Below are 21,071 nucleotides of genomic sequence, written 5' to 3'. Positions count from 1 at the left end.
GTCCTTGTGAACTGCCGCCTCGACCGCTTCTGTCGTGGACACAGGAGTGCCACCGCGCACGCGCTTGGAATCAGTGTCAGATGAGCAGGAATCTTCCTTGCCTAGGTTCATCTCGGGAGCGTCCACTTCAACGCTTGCTGATGGGGTGGCATGACTCACAGCAGCATCCTTCATTGCCAGAAGGGTTGGCAGTATTTCAGCTGTCCTGGCAGATACCGACTCGTCACTCCCCGATGTACGGATGCCTGTTGTTGTAGGCTGCACATCTGCAGCCGGCGGAGATGGTCTGCCACTTGCATCAGAGTTGGTGGGAGTGGTCAATGGTGCAGCAGCAGTATTGTCGACTGGTGCCTCCTGTACATCTGAGTTGCCCCCTGTTGACAACTTTGAATGCATGCGTTCGAGCGGGTCCTTACTGATATGCTTGGACCCACGCGTAGTAGTCTTCTTCACCCTGCAAAAAAATGAAGCGCATGAAAAAGGTATTTAAAAATGAAACAAAATTATGTTTGCCTTGGTAGAAATCTTAAGAAAATGGAAAAACAGGTGGAAAAGCTGGCAGTTGCCATGTAAGGGGAACGTCAGTTGCCATGTGTCATAACTAGCAGTTGCCATCCAGCAGCAGTTGCCATGTTAGCAACCTTGAAAGAATGATAAAAATGTCTGATCTGCCATGAATGCAATTTCAAACCTAGGCATGGGATGAGCTCACAAGACAACGGTAAAAAGATGGCAGTTGCCATAAGGTACATTAAAGTTACCATTTGGCCTACATTCCACTTGCCATGTGAAAAACAAAAATAGAAGTTGCCACACGTTTAGAAAGTAAATAAAATATCATTTGGTAAAACAACGGTTGCCACGTGGGGGGGCGATGACAGAAGACAATGTGACAAGCTAAACGAATGCATTGGAAAATCAAAAAATATAGCGCTATGTCAATGAAAGCGGATGAAGAAACCTACTTCCTGACTGGCTTCCTCAGGTCTAGCAACACGACAGGATCCCCGGTGTTGGTTGTCGTCGTGCGAGGAGATGTCCTGGTGGAAGTGGTATCACCGGCAATGGGGGCACCTTTGTTCAACCGAGCAGAAACACGGGTTGGCGTTGGCGCCTGTTTCTTCGTAATTGCTCGTCCACCAGCTGTCGGCTCGCTGCACGTATGAGATGGAGGTCAAAAAAAAGAGGTGGCAATTGTCAGTCAGCAATCTCGTTGCCACGTTTGACAGAACACAAGTGCAAAAAAGAGGATGAGTCTGTTTGAAGAAAATAGACAAAGCAAAAAGCTAAGATGAAAGTCGAACCTCTTCCTGGCAGCTACAGGGTCGGTCCTAGACCTCTTGCCAGCAGAAACTTGCCCAGCACCCTCTGGAGCCATCCCCCTCTTTGATGGCAAAACCCCTTCGCCTCTCACAGCCGTGTGTTGTTTGACTTTATCCGGTTGGGGGACATCTGTTGCATCCTTGCCCTTGTTACCACCTGCGCGAACTTCAGCGTGTTCATCATCATCGGTGTCCTCTTACACATTATCCATGACATCATCGTCATCCTTGCTGAGACCAGCGTCTCCACCTAGTTCATCTTGTGTGTCAGCGGGCTCCTGGGAACTGTTGTAGTCATACCGGCCACGGCAACCGGTTGGCCGGTGTGTACGTTCTGGGACGAATGAAGTGAATTGCCTCGCAACCGCGTCGCCGTCAGAGCCACTGAGGGACGTCCACCCCTCAACCAACTTCCCGATCAAGCCAGTCATTCCAGATGCAAACTGCCCTATTAACTGCTCAATAGGTGCCCTCGCCTGTTCACAAAACAAAGAGGCATCAATGACAACCCCGTATTGCAATCACTTGCACGACATCGAAAAATACTCCACGGCAAACCATATATGTAGATCTTTTGATTACCTCTGAAGGACAAGACGGAGCTGAGTGCACGTCCATCCACTTTTCAAAGTTTTGAGGCCCCCCAAACACGCTGTAGTCTATAGAATGCTTGGCCATCAGCTGGGGAGAAAGAAAAAAAGTAGCAACGATATAAGAGAGAGAATGATGAACACTGACTAGCAGTTCATGTGTTGCAAAAAAAAAGCAGAACTAACCTGCAGTTTACCATATTTGCTATCAGTTACCCTGTCTGCAGCAAGCACAGCCTTGACAGCATCGATAGTCCACGCAGAAACAACAAACTTGTGCGCAGGCGGCGGGCCTCCTGTCCCAGTGAAGTCCACGATGGACAGATCAAGGCAGTCGACGTACATGAGCTGATGTACAACAATTTTAAAAAGAAAGAAAAATCAGTTGCGGTCATGGTATTTTGCGACAAATAACAGGATAAAATATATGGTATTTTACGAAGAATATGCCATCTGCATGTGCTAGTTGCCATCATAGAGTGATGGCAGTTGCCATCATAGTATGATGGCAGTTGCCATGTTGTCATCTTGGCAGTTGCCATCACAGTATGATGGCAGTTGCCATAAAGTCATGATGGCAGTTGCCACATAATCAATATGGCAGTTGCCATCTTGTTATGATCATGTTGATATGCATGAATAAAGATGTGCTAAAAAATAGTGTTCACATAAAGGACCGGTAAAAAAATACCATTAAATGCAGTCGACAACCCTTCTGGTACACCTTGCTTGCAAATGCATCATGCAGGAAGTCGGCAATGAACTTACACCAGTTCATGTTCTTCACATCTTTCAGTTTCGCCTGCACCGCATAAAATTCAGGACAAGGAGTTGCCGCGTCAGAATTCCAATGGAAAAACAACAAAAAAAACTGTCAGTGACTAGCTTGCACATGACATCGGAGCAAAAAAAATTGAAGGAAAAATAATGTAGTAAAGATAGATCATTCACCAGGATGGGGAAGCATTTGTTGCTTGGGCGAAGAGAAGTGGTCGGCGCGAAAACGGCTGAGATGAGGTACTTGAGTAGCTTCATCTTGAAAACATCTCCGTGCGTCGTCATGGCCTCCGACGAATCTGCCACTGCAGTCGTGTTCGGCATGGATTCCAACCCAGGAAACAAACGGGGGAACAGCGCTTCCTCGATCTCGTTGTTGACCTCGTACGGGACTTTGATATGTCCACGGGGCACACCCAACGTGCAGAACACGGATTCCTCATTCAGCGGTAGTCTTCCGCGTCCCGGAATCACGAATTCTCTGGAGGCGGGGTCATAGATCTCACCAAGCCAATCGCATACAGGGTTGACAAGGTTTGTGCACCGGACAGCCATCATATACTACATACCCATCTCAGCAGCAGCCCCCTTCTGATCGTCGATGAATTTGTCAGTCAACGCAGTCAGTCGTTCTTGGGAGGCTCTGTTGCGAATACGTTTCTTCTTCTGCAAAAAAAACAGACATAAAGTGATCAGTTGTTGCCATGTTTTTACAAACAAAAACAGGATATCAGTTGTTGCCGCATTTTGCAATGTAATGAAATTCTAGTTCGTGCCAGACGATTGCGGGATCAAAGGTGTCAACCATTAACATACATCAGGAAGAAGGGGGGTGTGTGTGAACATTTACCTCATCACCCTCTTTTCTCCGCCCAGTTGCCCGATTACGCTGTGGTGGATCCATGAAATCATCATCATCGTTTTCACGATCGCCACGAGCCATTCTGCTGAGATGGGAACATACCAAATTGTCATGGTGGAAAATGTAAATGCAAGGGGGTCAGCAAAAACACTTGCCGCATGCAACGCATACGTATGGCATCTGAAACATTTGATATGCAAATTCGGTTGCCACATTGTGCAGACAGTTTGCCACACTGTCTTATATGCAGAAATGGCAGCAGGCAGTCTGTTCACACTCTATTTGCCACACTGTCTTATATGCAGAATGGCAACAGGCAGTGTGTTCGTACTCTATTTGCCATATGAATATACTACCTAGATGGCAACAAGCACACTTTAAGTGCGCAATGGTTGCCATCGAGTGCACTTGGCTCTTGAATGCCCACTGACTACCGATTGTGGCAACTATCACACCGTGGTTGCTGTCACATAACATTCAAAAAACACACTGGCCGCAATGGCACTTGGCTCTTGAATGCCCACTGACTACCAATTGTGGCAACTGTCACACCGTGGTTGCTGTCACATAACATTCAGAAAACACACTAGCCGCAATGAAAATAGAATGGTTGTGGCACCTAACACAGGAATTCAGCAATCTTAGTTGCCACACGGAAAAAGAGCGTGTGTTTGGTAAATATCACATTAGTTTAGCAGAATTAGTTGCCACATGGAAGAGCGTGTGTGTGGCAAGTATCGCATTACTTCAGCAAAATTAGCTGCCATGTGCGAAAGCTAACATGTGGCAACTAACACAGTCGTTTTCAGTAATTTGTTGCCGCAAGGGGAAACACGTTTGTGGCAACTATCAAATATGTTCAGGGAGTAAGTGGTCGCGCAATCATGATAGTTAATGTAACTATCAAGTTCGCCTCATTCTGCATTTTCAAAAACCAAACTAACTAGATCTAGGGTTCAATGGCAACTACTTCGACTTCAAATTCACCCTCGAAATTCTCCCACGAACTCACTGCAAAACACAAAATCGAACCAACGCGCATCAAAAACTACCCGGAAGACACCTGCTCAATCCATATGCAAAAACTAGTGCGTGCCTCCGAACAAGCAGAACCACGCCAATGATGCCGCGGCCGCGGCCGCGACGAAACTGGCCAATGCAACCAAAAACGTCTAGCAGACGACTTCACCGGCGGGAACGCCGACGCATCGACGAATCGTCTGAATCTCTACAAATCTCGATCGAGGAATCGAACAGGGAGGGAAGGGGAGGAAATGCAGGAAGGGATTGCGAGGGGTGCATCAAGCAGTACCTTCAACCCACAGGCGCTCCGGCGAGCCGCTCCGTTCCGGCGAGCACCACCGACGGTCCCGAGCACCGTCGATTCTTCCGCCTTCACCGTCGCCTTCTCCCCTCTCCTTCTCCTTCGATAGTTGGAAATGCGAGTGGGTTCTGCCAGTAACTACAGAGCAGAAGAGTAAATGGGAGCGTGAGGGGGAGGGGGCAGAGGCGTGCGACGTCAACCGCAGTCGAAGCGTGGCGTGCGGGCACATTGCAGTTCCACCGCACGACTCAGATGGCAACCGCTGACCGCGGGGTGGCAACCAACGTGCGGGCTAACCTACTCGCACACCTCACACGTGCCTCATCCTACGTGGCACAAAAAACCACCTGGTTTGTTCCAAGATTCGTGCACACACCTGCCAACGGTGATGCTTGCGTGTGGTCGGGGTGGTGAACGCCCACACGTGTGGGCGTTAACATTTCCGTAAAATAACTAGCATACCCGCGCGGCGGCACGCCGCGCCTGTTGAAACATAATATGAAAGTTCTTTATGTTGAGATGGAAAAGTTTATGTGTTAATTTTTCATCTAATGACTCAGTTGTTGCTTGTTTTTTACACTATGATGTACTCCTGTATGAACATTAAGTTCTTATATATGGACGCTGGAAAAGTTTTTTGTTAATTGTACAACTAATGGCTTAGTTGTAGCTTGTTTCTACATTATAACGTACGTATGAACATTAAGTTGTTATATGTGGACACTAGAAAAGTTTATGGAATAAAACAGTTGCTACATTTTATACAAGGCGGAATACAATTAGAGCTTGCATGCTAAATTTGTGTCATTATGGTAAATCATTTCATCATTCTATGACTACATGCTAGATTGGTGTCGGTGATGAAATGGTAGAGCGCCTGTGCAAATTCTTGGACGCGGTCTGTGCACTTTGACACCAGGGTATGTCACTATCGAGTCAATGGTGGGTGGTTGTTGTGGATACATGCGTAATGGTATGGTATCTGTAAAATTATCATAGATTATTGTTCGAGTTTTGATTTGTCTTGTGAATTCATTTTGCTGAAAAGTCGCATGTTGACAGGCCATGTTGAGTTGCCATTGTAAGGTTCATGCAAAATCTTGAACACTAAATAAGTTTCTTTTGCAACACTGAATGCTTGATGAAGAAGCCACAGCCCCTGCCAGTCCAGAGACGCCGCCACCCCTGGGTGGTCTGATGCGCTACAGTCTCCAGTGTAATGTTGTTGGGTGCATCGTGCACACTACAGTGCTATAACATAATGTAATTATGTTTAGCGCGATTAGCGCCATATCGAGCAAATTTGCTAAATATAGTGTGCCCCTTCCAAATACGCTATAGCGACACTATAACGTTGAAATAGCATGCTTTTTGTTTCATTGATTATGACATGGGCCTCTGTATTTTAAAGCAATATGGGGATATGCATTCAGCATTGATTCATATTTTAGTATAGTATTGCGAAGAGAAAACTTGATCAATGCTATAAAATTAGACATTTCCCTCCTTAGCCCAGCATGAATAACAAACAAAAAATTACAATGATCATGTTCACCATAGAGACTGATCATTTCATTCATGTAAGACAAAATAAGAAGAAAACACTGATCTTGTCAGTAGTGCAGAACCGGAAGAAACTGTTAAGGTTGCAGCCCACGCTATGTCTTTCATGAAGAGCATCTCATTGTAGATGAATAAGCAGAGCAACAATGGTAGATATGGCATTCCTTTGTGATATAATGCACTGTTCTGAGGAAGTCAACCAGCTGATATGAAGTTAGAGTCATCAATGGCAGATAAGCGACACATATTTTCAAAAATAGGTTATGCAGAAAGGGATGTAGTATATATCACACACCTTCCATTGGGAACGGTTTCAAGTGGAAGTTACCGATGGAAGAGAAAATACTGAAAGTCCCTAGATGGGATTCTGCACTTTAGAAAATTATAAGGATGTGGAATTAAAGATGAAATTAAGTGCATGGATATGCCCTTACTTCGCGAGACAGCTAGTTCTCGTCGCGCGTCGTTGGTGGTTTATGTATAGTTTGATATTTCACGATGGATGTGTTTTATATGTTCCCTGACTCATTAAAACATCTCAAGTAGTCATATCGCATGGAACTAAAAAAGTAATAGGAGTATCTACATGGCCACACAACCACAACTTTTTCAAAGTAAAACTGTATACACAACATTATTCACAAAAAACAGGGGATAACAACAGCAAGCTCTCAATTTCTTTTTCCTTTTTTGAAGAAATGGGGATTTATATTTAAAAAATATATTTTTACAATAAATGAAAAAACGCTTGATATATTAAGAAACTATATATATATACTTACAATCAGTCGAAAGTTGGCTCACCACACAGAGTGGAACTGCATCCCATAACACACCGAGACTTGACACACAACCACCTAATTTGTCCCAGCCACAGACGTTTGTATTAGCAGATCGATGAACCTTATCAAAGTAAGTTGCAGACATGAAAAATAAAATCTATCTAATTTCTAGGACACTTGCATTTTTTTGTTGAGAAAAGGACACTATTGGAAAGTCAGACACTTACTGTGTCAGATAAAAAATGATGGTCTGCATGCATCATTGTTTTCAGGCTTTGAAAACATGAGATAATCTGAAGCACCCAACTCATACTTTTTTTTGAGGAATATGTCAAGCCCTTCATGACAACGTCTTTGGTCCACACTTCTGCAATGCTCATGCAGGATACCGTTTTGGAGATGTGCATACTATCGAAGACGCGTATTACGAACTGTCCTAAACCTCGAAGGAAACAAAGACAATGAGTAGGAGGAGTATAGTGCTTGAGTGAGTAGCCCCAGGGCATTCCACAACTTGACCCGGCTGTAACACCCTCGATGCGACTATAGCTCCCACGTGTCGAGGCACGACTTAGAGGCATAATCGCATTGAAGGCATATGTCGCAAGTCAGGCAATCATCACAAACATCCCATGTAATATAGATAATGAAAAGGGATAACATAGTTGGCTTACACTCGCCATGTCAATCAAGTACATAAATAACATACATCATCCAAACACTCATGGCCCGACTACGGCGCCAAAATAAAAGATAACCCAACATGTGACATGGTCCCGATCACCCCCAACTGGGCACCACTACTGATCATGAGGAAAAGAAACATAGTAATGTTGAGAGTCCTCGTCGAACTCCCACTTGAGCTCGAGCGCGTCACCTGGAGCGGAATTATCTGGACCTGCATCTGGTGTAATAGTAATCTGTGAGCCACAGGGACTCAGCAATCTCGCACCCTCGCGATCAAGACTATTTAAGATTAGTAGGTAGGGTAAGGTGAATATATGTGGAGCTGCAGCAAGCGATTAGCAAGTATGGTGGCTAACTTATCCGCAAAAGAGAGCGAGTAGAGGAGGCAAAGCACGAGCGAGAAACTAGAGAGCAACCTGCGCAAACATTACTCCAACACCGTGTCCACTTCCCGGACTCCGCCGAGAAGAGGCCATCACGGTAACACACTCAGTTGATTCATTTTAAATAAATTAAGGTTCAAGTTATCTACAACCGGACATTAACAAATTCCCATCTGCCCATAACCGCGGGCACGGCTTTCGAAAGTTCAAATCCCTACAAGGGAGTCCCAACTTAGCCCATGACAAGCTCTCACAGTCAACGAAGGAATAGACCTCCTCCCAAGACGTTCCGATCAGACTCGGTATCTCGGTTCTTCAAGACACTTAGACAGGTTAAAACAAGACCAGCAACACCACCCAGATGTGCCAACAAATCCCGATAGGAGCTGCACATATCTCGTTCTCAGGGCACACCGGATGAGCAAGACGTCGGGTAGGCCAGCCCAGAGTTGCCCCTGGTAGCCCCGGACATCGCTCGGTTGGACCAACACTCAGAGGAGCACTGGCCTGGGGGGGCTAAAATAAGAAGACCCTCGGGCTCCGGAAACCCAAGGGAAAAAGAGGCTAGGTGGCAAATGGTAAAACCAATGTTGGGCATTGCTGGAAAAGCTTTAAACAAGGCGAACTATCAAGGGGTTCCCATTATAACCCAACCGCGTAAGGAACGCAAAATCCGGGAACATAACACCGATATGACGGAAACTAGGGCGGCAAGAGTGGAACAAAACACTAGGCGAGAGGCCGAGCCTTCCACCCTTTACCAAGTATATAGATGCATTAAGATAACATGGCAATATAATGATATCCCAACAAGTAAATAAATGTTCCAACAAGGAACGGCCTCCAATCTTCACCTGCAACTAGCAACGCTATAAGAGGGGCTGAGCAAAGCGGTAACATAGCCAATCAACGGTTTGCTAGGACATGGTGGGTTAGAGGTTTGACATGGCAATTTGGGAGGCTTGAAAGCAATTGGTAGGCATCGTAGCATTGGCATAGCAAAAGAGCGAGCAAACTAGCATAGCAAAGATAGTAGTGATTTCGAGGGTATGATCATCTTGCCTGCACGGTTGTCAGAGTTGACTGGATCCTCGAAAGTAAACTCAACGGGCTCCTTGTTAGTGAACTCGTCTCCTGGCTCTACCCAAACAAGACAAACAAGCAACAAGGACACAATCAACCACGTGCAAGGATCAAACAACATGATGCAATGATGATATGCCATGCGGGATGCGATGCGGGATGCATATGCAAGATGTGACAGGAAATGCATGAACCTGGCCTCAACTTGGGAATCCAAGTGTGCCACTGGAAAGATGAGATCAAATCGCTTGAAAACGATATAAAGATCATCGGAATCGGAGTTACGGTTTGGAAATGGCAAGCGATTCAAATATGACACCGGTTTGCGATTTACAGCAAGTAGCCATCTAAATGCAATGAGATGAACATGCTACAGCACCCAAACATGACAACAAAATACATGGCAGGGATGCATTCAGGATCCTTAACAAAAGTCTAGCACCGAGCTACGGCCAATTCATTCATTAACAGGTTCAAACAAGCATGTCAAAACTGCATATGGTAAACAGATCTCAAACTTAGTGAAATTAACACTTGTCTAGAATTTCAGATCAGATAGCCCTCTTCGGAGCAACAAAACTACATGTTACAGGACCTGAACATTGCAAAGTAAAACATGGCATGGAGCTACTCAAAGATCTTAACAAAAGTCCCTTAGTGACCTTGAGCCAAATGGGATCAGAAAATATACTAACAAGCATGTAAACATAGAAAAAGCATAATCAGTTTTCAGACTTAGTGAAAACTGGCACATGCTGAAACATAACTCAAGTAGGCATGTTTACGAGCTCGATGCACTCACTACGGTGCAAGTCATGAAAATCTATGCATACATCTATCAAGAACACACAAAAAGCAAGCTAGACATGGCAAGAACAATAGCATAGCATGCACGGATCAACTACAACATCACCGGCAAAATTGCAAACAAGTTGACAATCTGCCCAGATTCACAATGTAGCAAAAGTAGAGCTCGATTGACTCAAGCTAGGGTGCTCCATAATTGCAAACAAAGACATGGATGGATAGAGCACTACAAGATTAATAAAACATCCTTACTAATCATCCTCAAAAGAGGCACGGATCACTAGAAAACAGCAAGAACATATGGCATCATGAACTAAACAGCTCAAGGACTTGGTGGAAATGCTAAGTCCCTGAAAAAAGAATTAGCAAGTGCACCACTTTGCAAGCTTGCACTAGGCACCACACACATCACAAAAGTACATGGGTTGCACCTCTGGAAAGATGACAAAACCCTTAACAAAACATATGTAGAGCGTCAGGGCATATCATGCACACAATAATCATGGCAAAAATGACAACTCTAAATGGAGCAGCAGATCTGACAAATAACTCAAGTAGCCTCCTTCTAACAGCATTTCGGGCATCAAGATGAACTCAAATGAAAATGATGCAATGGAATGAAATGATGTACTCTCTGAGATGAACATTTTGATATGCTATGCATGAATCGGAGCTACGGATGCAAAGTTACGAGGCCATGAACATGAGCACTTGGATCAGGAAATTCTGGGGACTTAGAGAAAAAAAACCACCTCCGGATCTAGGGTTTCACGGCACGCGAACCGAGGCGGCCGGATCTTCGCCGGAATCGCTGCGCGAGGTCGCCGGAGAGGTCGGGGAAGCAAGGGCCGGCCGGATCTCGCCGGATCCGGGCCGGGCGGCGGCGTGCGGCGAGGTGGCGGCGGCGGGGCGGCGTGGTGCGGGCGAGGCGGAGCGGTGCGGGCGAGGCGGCGCGGCGCGGTGCGGGCGAGGCGGCGGTGGCGGGCGGCGCGCTCCGGTCGGGCGGCGAAGCGGGGCGGCGCGGGCACGCCGGGTGGCGGGGAGAAGACCGGGCGACGCGAGGCGGCGGAGATGGGCTGGGCGGGCCCGCTGCGGGCTCGCCGGGCCGCGGCGGCGGCTGGCGGCGGAGGGACACGTGGCAGGCGGCGGTTGGCTGGGGCGCGGCGGCGTACACGTCCGATTTAGGTGGTGGACATGTCCGTCGGTGGCGGGGCGATTTTAGGGTTTCGGGAGGAGAAGGAGATCCGAATTTAAGGGGGGGGGGGTTCTATTTATAGCCATAGAGGGAGCTAGGAGAGTCCAAATGAGGTGCGGTTTTCGGCCACGCGATCGTGATCGAACGCTCTAGATGATGGAGAAGGTTGAGGTGGGTTTTGGGCCAACTTGGAGGGGTGTTGGGCTGCAACACACACGAGGCCTTTTCGGTCCCTCGGTTAACCGTTGGAGTATCAAACGAAGTCCAAATGATACGAAACTTGACAGGCGGTCTACCGGTAGTAAACGAAGGCCGATTGGAAAGTCTCGGTGCAATCCAGAAATGTTTAATCCCCACACACGAAAGAAAGCTAGAAATGACCATCGGAGGAGAACGAAGTGCCGGAATGCAGAACGGACAACGGGGAAAATGCTCGAATGCATGAGATGAACACATATGCAAATGCAATGCACATGATGACATGATATGAGATGCATGACAACGATAACAACACACGGAGACAAAGACCCGAACCCGAGAAAATAAAATAACTTAACACCGGAAACGGCAAGAGTTGGAGTACAAATTGGGAAAGTCATATCCGGGGTGTTACACCGGCCCTGCAGTGAAAGCAACATATGTTTGACTGGCTCCATCGCGGGGCAAATATCGCATAAGCATAACTGAAACCGACAGTGTCGAACATATGTACCATCAGGATGACATACTCAATGCACACCAGTCCGTGGGAGGGCCGGAGCCTGCAGATGCCGCAATACGCATCGGACACCCTGACGCCGCCGCCGCTTTCTATGCCCAGGGCGAAGTCAGCTAGGCTTCGGGCGACGGCGACGACGGAGCCGCTGGAGGAGTAGCCAGAGATACGGCCTGGGGCATAGGGGTTTTGGCGAGGCCGCGAGGGTGCCGTAGTGCGCTTTCTTGTTGTTCATGCTGTAGACCATCTCGTCCATCACCGTATTGGCTTGGCCATGCCCATTGCCGCCGCGCGAGCACGGCCAGCACTCTGCGCTGTCTCCCATCTGTGCAAGTCGACCTCGTCCACGGCTGACTTGCAGCAGGGCTCGCACGAGCTCAAGGCGGCGACCTCCCATCTGCGCTAGAAGGCGGCGCCAGGCTGCGGCCAGAGAGACGGCGAGAGGGCGCAAGGTAGCCGGGCCGTAGCGACCTCGCATGCTGACAGCGGGAGGGCTGCATAGGGCGGCAGGGCAAGCCGCAAGCATCGTCGCTGGAGAACGGCTGCGAGGTGTCTGGGAGTGAGGGCGTGTTGCCGGATGCATCACGCGTCTGACTGCCATGGAGACATCGTGGTCTTGTGATGCCAGAGGCGGCCTTCTCTCGATCGCGCGCCTTTCCTACGCCGTCTGCCTGTCATGTTCACGTCTGTCATGATCGAGACCCAGAAGCCCCACCGCCCTCCATGCCGAATCCATTATGATCATTGCACACAATATCGAACACATGCAGGTGTGCGTGATTTCTCACCTCTTATTTGGAGCTGCCGAGGACCATGGGAGGCGGCCCAGGCGATCGTCTCGTTCCCGCCATAGCCGAGCCTGATATGGCAGGTTCGGAGCATCTGGTGCCCGACCTGAGGAACCGGCCATATGGTCAGTGGTTATGCGATCCCACATACGCAAAGCGGAGGCGGAAGAGATGCGTCTGTCAGAAGGGCGATGGAGTTGCCAGCGCCGGGAGGGAAAACGGGGGCCTGACGGTCGAGGCTTCGTAGAGGGACAGGCCAACAACGAAGTCATGGAGGGGACGACCGAAGGCATCTATCGGTGGGATTTGAGAGATGTGCGACCAAAGAGGAAAACACCTCCTTTTATAGGGCCATACAACGAAGGTGATTGAGTCGTGCACGTTTCTAACTGGACAATCTAAGATATCTACTATCGCCTACATCCATCAATCGACACAAAAGAAGAAGAAAGAAGGAACACAATTGCCTACGTTGAGCGGCCGGCCATCGAGAGAAGCTTGGAAACGATAGATACATGCACGTGGTCGTGAAAAAATCGCCGCTGCATGCATGCAACTGCAAGAAAAACACCGCCTATCCACCGCTGCATGCATGCATCTGCAAAAAAGGCAGTGAAGATCAATCACGTCACGCATCTATGCCCCCGCCATGCAGGCCCACCTCCACCGCCCCGGTTGACTTGGTACAAAATCCTAAAGAAAATCTCTAGGTGCACCCCAATGTGTACCTCATCAGAACCACCAGTAAATAACGTGTCGCATCCCTATTGGTTGGTTTTTCACTGATTGAAAAAACTCAAAAAAAACAGGGTAAAAGAAACCTGGTCAGATTTAGTATATGTATGTAGCGACCTCGCACGCTGACGGCGGGAGGGCTGCATAGGGCGGCGGGGCAAGCCGCAAGCATCGTCGCCGGAGAACGGCTGCGAGGTGTCTGGGAGTGAGGGCGTGTTGCCGGACGCATCACGCGTCTGACTGCCATGGCGACATCGTGGTCTTGTGATGCCAGAGGCGGCCGTCTCTCGATCGCGCGCCTTTCCTATGCCGTCTGCCTGTCATGTTCACGTCTGTCATGATCGAGACCCAGAAGCTCCACCGCCCTCCATGCCGAATCCATTATGATCATTGCACACAATATCGAACACATGCAGGTGCGCGTGATTTCTCACCTCTTATTTGGAGCTGCCGAGGACCATGGGAGGCGGCCCAGGCGATCGTCTCGTTCCCGCCATAGCCGAGCCTGATATGGCAGGTTCGGAGCATCTGGTGCCCGACCTGAGGAACCGGCCATATGGTCAGTGGTTATGCGATCCCACATACGCAAAGCGGAGGCGGAGAAGATGCGTCTGTCAGAAGGGCGATGGAGTGGCCAGCGCCGGGAGGGAAAACGGGGGCCCGACGGTTGAGGCTTCGTAGAGGGACAGGCCAACAGCGAAGTCATGGAGGGGACGACCGAAGGCATCTATCGGTGGGATTTGAGAGATGTGCGACCAAAGAGGAAAACACCTCCTTTTATAGGGCCATACAACGAAGGTGATTGAGTCGTGCACGTTTCTAACTGGACAATCTAGAGATATCTACTATCGCCTACATCCATCAATCGACACAAAAGAAGAAGAAAGAAGGAACACAATTGCCTACGTTGAACCGCCGGCCATCGAGAGAAGCCTGGAAACGATAGATACATGCACGTGGTCGTGAAAAAATCGCCGCTGCATGCATGCAACTGCAAAAAAAACACCGCCTATCCACCGCTGCATGCATGCATCTGCAAAAAAGGCAGCGAAGATCAATCACGTCACGCATCTGTGCCCCCGCCATGTAGGCCCACCTCCACCGCCCCGGTTTACTTGGTACAAAATCCTGAAGAAAATCTCTAGGTGCACCCCAATGTGTACCTCATCAGAACCACCAGTAAATAACGTGTCGCATCCCTATTGGTTGGTTTTTCACTGATTGAAAAAACTCAAAAAAAAAACATGGTAAAAGAAACCTGGTCAGATTTAGTATATGTATTATGAAGAAGCAAGTATGCACCTAAAGCTACCCAACACAACAAAAGGCTCTCAAGCTGCTTGCTCAGACAAAACTTGTACGTGTGTCAAAAGAGAGAGAGAGAGAGAGAGAGAGAGAGAGAGAGAAGGAGAAACGCATGCAGGCGCATGCACATCCACAGATAGAGGGACGGGATAGAGAAACCTGTGTGCATGCAAAGAGGAATAAGGCAATCTGATTTTTGCTGTGGTATGCGGGATAAGCATAAACGCCAAGAAAAAAGATCAGAGGCAGTACTAGTACTCCAACTGCTAGTCTGTATTTTGACTACAGGAAGACCATGGTGCAGAATACTATTCCATGATGTTGTCAGACGCGTCCGGCGATTTAAAAGATCAGACAAAGTTAACAGTATATCTGAGAACTCTTTTCGTCCGACTATATCATCCAATGTCGGTGCCCGCGTTTGTCTGACAAATCACCAGATGCTGTCTTTTCTATATATTTTATCAACACATATTAAATTGTTTGAGAACAATTACTCTGGTCTATGATATTTTCTTTTCACAGGACCATTATTCCTTACAAAGGTGTCGCAAAAAGGGCGCGCGTCAGCATTAATTTTGCACTAGCGTTTGTCCATGCCGTGCTTATGGAGTATGCGTTAGCACCTTCATGCATCGGTGACCGCACCAGCTTGCCGTTGAACAAGTGTGCACAAACTGCCGCCCGTGCAGCTTAATCTACATCAACTCGCTGAGTTTGTGCCTGTGATTGACTCGCCCATTCGCACCGGTTTATAATATTGTGGCCGACTCATCTATCTGCTCCTACGGTCGACCCGCCTGTGATTGATTTCAGCTTCACCGTGGTGATGATCAACTCCGCGGTGGATAATTTTTGACCTAATATATCAGGTGAAATCCATCCAGTATATATTTATATTATATATTGCTTTCTTTAAAAGAGCAATTACTCCGGCTTGCAAAGTTATCTAATGCAGGACCCTAAATCGCCGTATTGGTGCAAATTTAAAGGCCTTCAGAAAATTTCCGGCTTAAAAAGAAGGATTCCGGTTTGAAATCCGGTTCAAGGGAAAGCTATCTCCCACGAAGCTTTGAAGCTCTCAGTATCCGGTTTAAGAATTTCCAGTTCAAAAAGAATAATCTCTCGCAAGTTCGAGTTTTCAGGAAAAATTAAAGGGACCAAAGAGAGTCTGTTGCAAAAGCACAGCTCAAACATAGGTACCCCTTGAGCACAGCTCACAATATCATTTGGGGGCTTCCTGTTCAAACATAGGTGTATTCACCAAAGAGAACATAGTGTTACTACCCTCTTGATCCGACTATCAAGCCAATATTATCATAAGAGCACAGCTCTGGTTACTTCGGTAATCCGGCTATCAAGCCAATATTATCATAAGGGGCCAAAGAAAGTCTGCTGCACAACACAGCTCAAACATGGGTATCCCATGAGCACAGCTCACAATATCACTTGGGGGCTATGTTTGAACCATAGTCACACCTCTTGATAGGCTTAAAGCCACCAGGGAAATCACTTGGGGGCTCTGGTCATATCCGAACCATAGCTTATACCCTCTTGATAAGCATAAGGGCACCAGGGAAATCACTTGGGGGCTTGGTCGTATCCGAACCATAGCTACACCTCTTGATAGGCATAAGGCCACCATGAAATCACTTGGGGGCTATGGGTTCGAACCATAGTTACACCTCTTGATAAGCATAAGGGCACTAGGAAAATCACTTGGGGCTTGGTTGTATTCGAACCATAGCTACACTTCTTGATCGGTGCAATGCCACAATTATGATTACATGGGGGCTCTGGTCGTATCCGAACCATCGCTTAAACCCTCTTGATCATACATATACATCATCGTATATTGCATCATATGTTGCGTTATAATTACATCATCATAGCATGTATCATATGTGCATGGATATACCGGCTTATATGGCAGGAATCAGTTTTCAAACTAGGTCATACTTATTCAAATTTTTAATAGCCAATACGGCTGGATTTTTTCTTATAGTTATCAATAACCAATATTATGACTGAGGTTTTCAAAGTCGCTTTAGCGCAATGACTATCATATTATCAATGGATATGATTTATTCTACAATTGAAGGAATAGTCTCGAGTCGCTGCAGGCTTACGACCCAGCACTTAGGGGCCACATTATTCAAGTTGGGATTACATCAAATACACACTCATGTCGCTGCAAGCATGCACCATGACACTTGGGGGCTAATGCAAAGTCATTGTTTGCTCACTTATTGAAGATCCGACTCATCACATCGTAATGAGCCGGCCCTTGGGGGCTATCAATTGCTCCTGTCAACAATTCAAGGTACACAGATTTTCATCTATTAATGAAGGATCCATTGCTCAGTTGGTAAAGCACAAGGCTCTTAACCTTGTGGACGTGGGTTCAAGCCCCATGATGGGGGTTACATCATATGATGTTATTTTCATTGAAGAATATATCAAGTCCCAGCTCAATATTATCTTATTGAGCCGGCCCTTGGGGGCTACATATTGCTGCTCAAGTTTACATGATCATATTTACAAAGTCCCTGCTCATTATTGCATAATAACCCGGCCCTTGGGGGCTACACTGGTTAGAATTTTTATGAGCATAAGGCAATTTCAAGTCCCAGGTTGCTGCAAGCATGACAACCCGGCACTTGGGGGCTACATATGTGGAATACTCAGTTCTGACTGGTGATTGAGATGAACAACCTGGATTTCTTCAAGCTTGTGACATTCATATTGAAGCAAGTCTTAAGATGTTGCTATGCTACCTTCTTAAGACTTGGGGGCTACAAGTGATAGGCATATAAGAGGTATATTTTCAAGCTTGATGTTTACTACAATTATGACCCGGTGCCGTCAATATTTGTAAACCGGCAAGTTCATGTCTTAAACCGGCAAAGTTCTACATTCTTAAACTGGCAAGTTCTACATTCTTAAACCGGCTGAAGATCAAATGAGTATTTCAAAGGCCAATATTTTTGTTAAGCATTGGGAGCTGAAGTCAAAGGAGTTATTCTTCACAATATTACTCTATGACAAACCGATGTCAGCAAATTGATTATGAAGCTGGTCTATTGACTCCGATTTTATAGAAGAAGGAAGTGACAAGGACTTAAGGATAATCAAGATCAGTTTAACATGGATAAATCCAAATTCAACTGGGGGCTAATGTCGGGGATATACCCCGCGGTATGATCCGGCCGGAGTTATAACCCGGCAGGGACTTAGTAAACTGGTGGGTGTTAAAGCAGGTGGTAAACCGGCAGGTGTTAAGGCATGTGGTAAACCGATTGGTGTTAAGTCAGACGGTAAACCGGCAGGTTGTTAAAACGGCTGACAGTTAAGACAGACAAGTAAAATAGGCAGTTAACTCAGCAGACAGGAGTTAAGTCAGATAATAACTCATTAGACATTCTTAAACCGTCAGACCATCTTAAACCGGCAGACCATCTTAAACCGGCACCAGTTAACTCCCGACAGACTATCTTAAACCGGCACCAGTTAACTTCCAGCAAGCAGTGGTAATTGGGTTGCCAGGAGTTATGAAGCCCGAGACGTCATGAAGCCCAAGATGTTAAGAAGCCCAAGAAGAGAAGTCATAATAGTTAAGTCTTAAGTCCGAGTTGGACTCTACATGTAACCCGCCCCTTCAACATATATAAGGAGGGGCAGGGCTCCCCAAAGAGGGAGAAGTAAGAAGAAACAATCTTAAAGATAAAGGGTTAGGGTTAACTGGGAGAGCCTGTTTACAGCGACTTCCTCATGATCATAATGAGAGATAGCCTCAAACAACATGTAGGGTTGTTACCGTATGGTGTTTCCCGTGGCCCGAAGCTGTCTAAACCTTTGTCTTGCGTTGCGTCTCTCGATTCCACACAACCCCTCTCAAGCTACCACATAGATGCATTGGCCTCACGACTAAGTCCTCACACTAGGACATCTGCCGTGATATTTCCACGACACCGCCCCTCCCCCTTACCAAAAGCCACATTTCCCCTAGTTCCGCCTTCCTTTCCAAGTTGAAACCTTCACTCCTTGCTTGCAGCGCCGCCTCCTCGCCGGTGACCCTCCTTCATGCTGCTCGGCCTCGCCTATCCAGGCAGGTAATCCACACCCGACCCCCATCCTCCTCCTCCTTCCACATCCCACATGCCCCGACCGCTGGCGCGAGCGCGACACCTTCCACCCAAATCACCGACCCCTCCACCAAATAAGCGCCGCCCTAAGACATGGTGCACGCAGTATAGCCAGGATCTCAAGGAGCATTTGACAGCGGAGAAGCAAATCACGGCCGCACGCGCGGATGAGGTCACGATGGCTGCCATTCATGCCGACCCCCGGATCTTGGAGGAGCACCTCACCGTCGACGCCTCGCGCACCGATGCCGTGACGCGGTTGGCTGCTTTAAACGACAGTTCATGGCGTTTTCTCGAGGCCACTATCGGTGCCTCGACGAAGACTATGAGGTGTTTTCTCAGCATGCATGTGCCTTTCCTTAACAAATTCTAGTGAATTGTGCTATTTACTTTTACCATGCAATCTTCCGCTCTAGAGTATATGTTCTATATGTCGTGCAATGTGGTGTTCAGTTAACTGTTTGGTTCAATTCTACAAATGTGATGCTCAATTCTTCAGGGTGCAATTTTCCAAATTTTCTAGCATGCTTGGTTTGGTTAACTGTCCAATCTTATGTTAGGAGTATGTTATATTGTGCAATCTGGTGCTCAGTTAACATTTGGTTCATTTGTTGTGGTGTTTAGTTAACTGTTTTGTTCAATTCTGCAATGCGATGTTCAATTGTTGTGGGTGCATTCTGTTATTGTATACCATGTGAGCAATAAATTGAATTTGTCTGTACTAAATACATGAGAAACAAATACAATTGCTATATTTCCAAGTTGTTAAGCATGCTTGGTTTGGTTAACTTTCTGATATTCTATTAGGAGTATGTTATATTGTGCTATGTGGTGCTCAGTTAACGTTTGGTTTATTTGTTGTGATGTTTAGTTAACTGCATTTGCATGGTCCGTTGTCTAATATCACATTATTGTGCAATTATAGGAACCATTCTAATATTTAGGTTTCTAACAATTTGGTCTTGCACATATAGGTCCTGCTGTCAGAGGTTTTGACCCACTGTTCGACCCTTTTTGCATATGGGGAAATGAGTTGTCCATGAATATCAATCAAGTCAAGAAACTCAGAAAGATTGTTAGGATAATTAAATTAGCGACAAAAAACAACAAGATCTTTGTCTGCACAATGAAGAAGACATCAGTTCACTACAAGATGGTACTAACTATTATACCTTGCCTTTTTTATTCCTTTGCCCCATTTCCGATATAGAGAAGATATTTATGCACATCCTTGTTTTCAGGCCTTTCCAAAGCAGTTCACTCATGATTACCTCTCAAACCACCTCTATGGTCAGGAGGCGAGGAAGGTTTTCATACAACACCCACGGTTCGATATTGAAGTGTTTCTGAAGAGGACGAAGGACAGACGGTCAATCATCCACACGCTCTGGCCTAAAGTTGCAAAGACCTTCAACATGAATGAAGGATCAATATTCGCCTTCCACTTCAGCAGTTTTACAGATGAGATGCATCTACCTATATACCGTCTATGATGCTAATTTTGAAAGGTTCTACATGTTGCATGTGAAACTTGGTGCTGGTGCAGTTGTGTAATGGGGTAGCTTAGTGCTGAAGCTATATCACGTTGTACTCTAATGTATTTCAATTATGAAATTCTACTTCCTTAATATGGAAATGAAATATATTATGTGCTTAATATGAATGTCAATTAGATTAATAAATGGATTATTAATAATAGGGCAATTAGCCTGCTAATTGGGTTTTGCTATTGCAAACGGTTATTGAAAAAAATACCATGGGCGATGACCTCAGGCAACGCACACAGTTTCTAGGAATAAACCGTGCTAGATCAATGAACAATCACACACGACTTTCTCTTGAAAACTGTTTGTGTTAGGCCACCTTGCGCAAACGTTTACCACATAGAAACTGTGTGTGATGGAAAACCTTTGCCACACAATTTCTTCTGCAGACCGTGTGTGATGCATTCAATAATGCAAACGATAAATTATTAATATCGTGTGCAATGGCAACGCTATCACGAACG

General features: G+C 46.6%; 1 protein-coding gene across 1 annotated transcript; it reads right to left on the bottom strand.

The window, feature by feature from the left end:
• Positions 1 to 1,540: 1,540 nt before the first annotated feature.
• LOC147975956 (uncharacterized) lies at positions 1,541 to 2,708 on the bottom strand (the record flags this gene model as incomplete). Its single annotated transcript, XM_087520661.1, has 4 exons — positions 2,604 to 2,708; positions 2,099 to 2,260; positions 1,905 to 2,003; positions 1,541 to 1,798 (listed from the first exon to the last, which is right to left on the bottom strand). Coding segments are annotated over exons 1-4 (606 nt in total), but the record flags the coding sequence as incomplete, so codon positions are not given.
• Between the last annotated feature and the right edge of the window lie 18,363 nt (positions 2,709 to 21,071).

The sequence above is a fragment of the Triticum urartu genome, chromosome 4A (genome assembly GCF_056163025.1).
Source record: "Triticum urartu cultivar PI428250 chromosome 4A, HENAU_Tu73, whole genome shotgun sequence".
NCBI lineage: Eukaryota > Viridiplantae > Streptophyta > Magnoliopsida > Poales > Poaceae > Triticum > Triticum urartu.
This window is presented reverse-complemented; position numbering and strand designations above follow the sequence as displayed.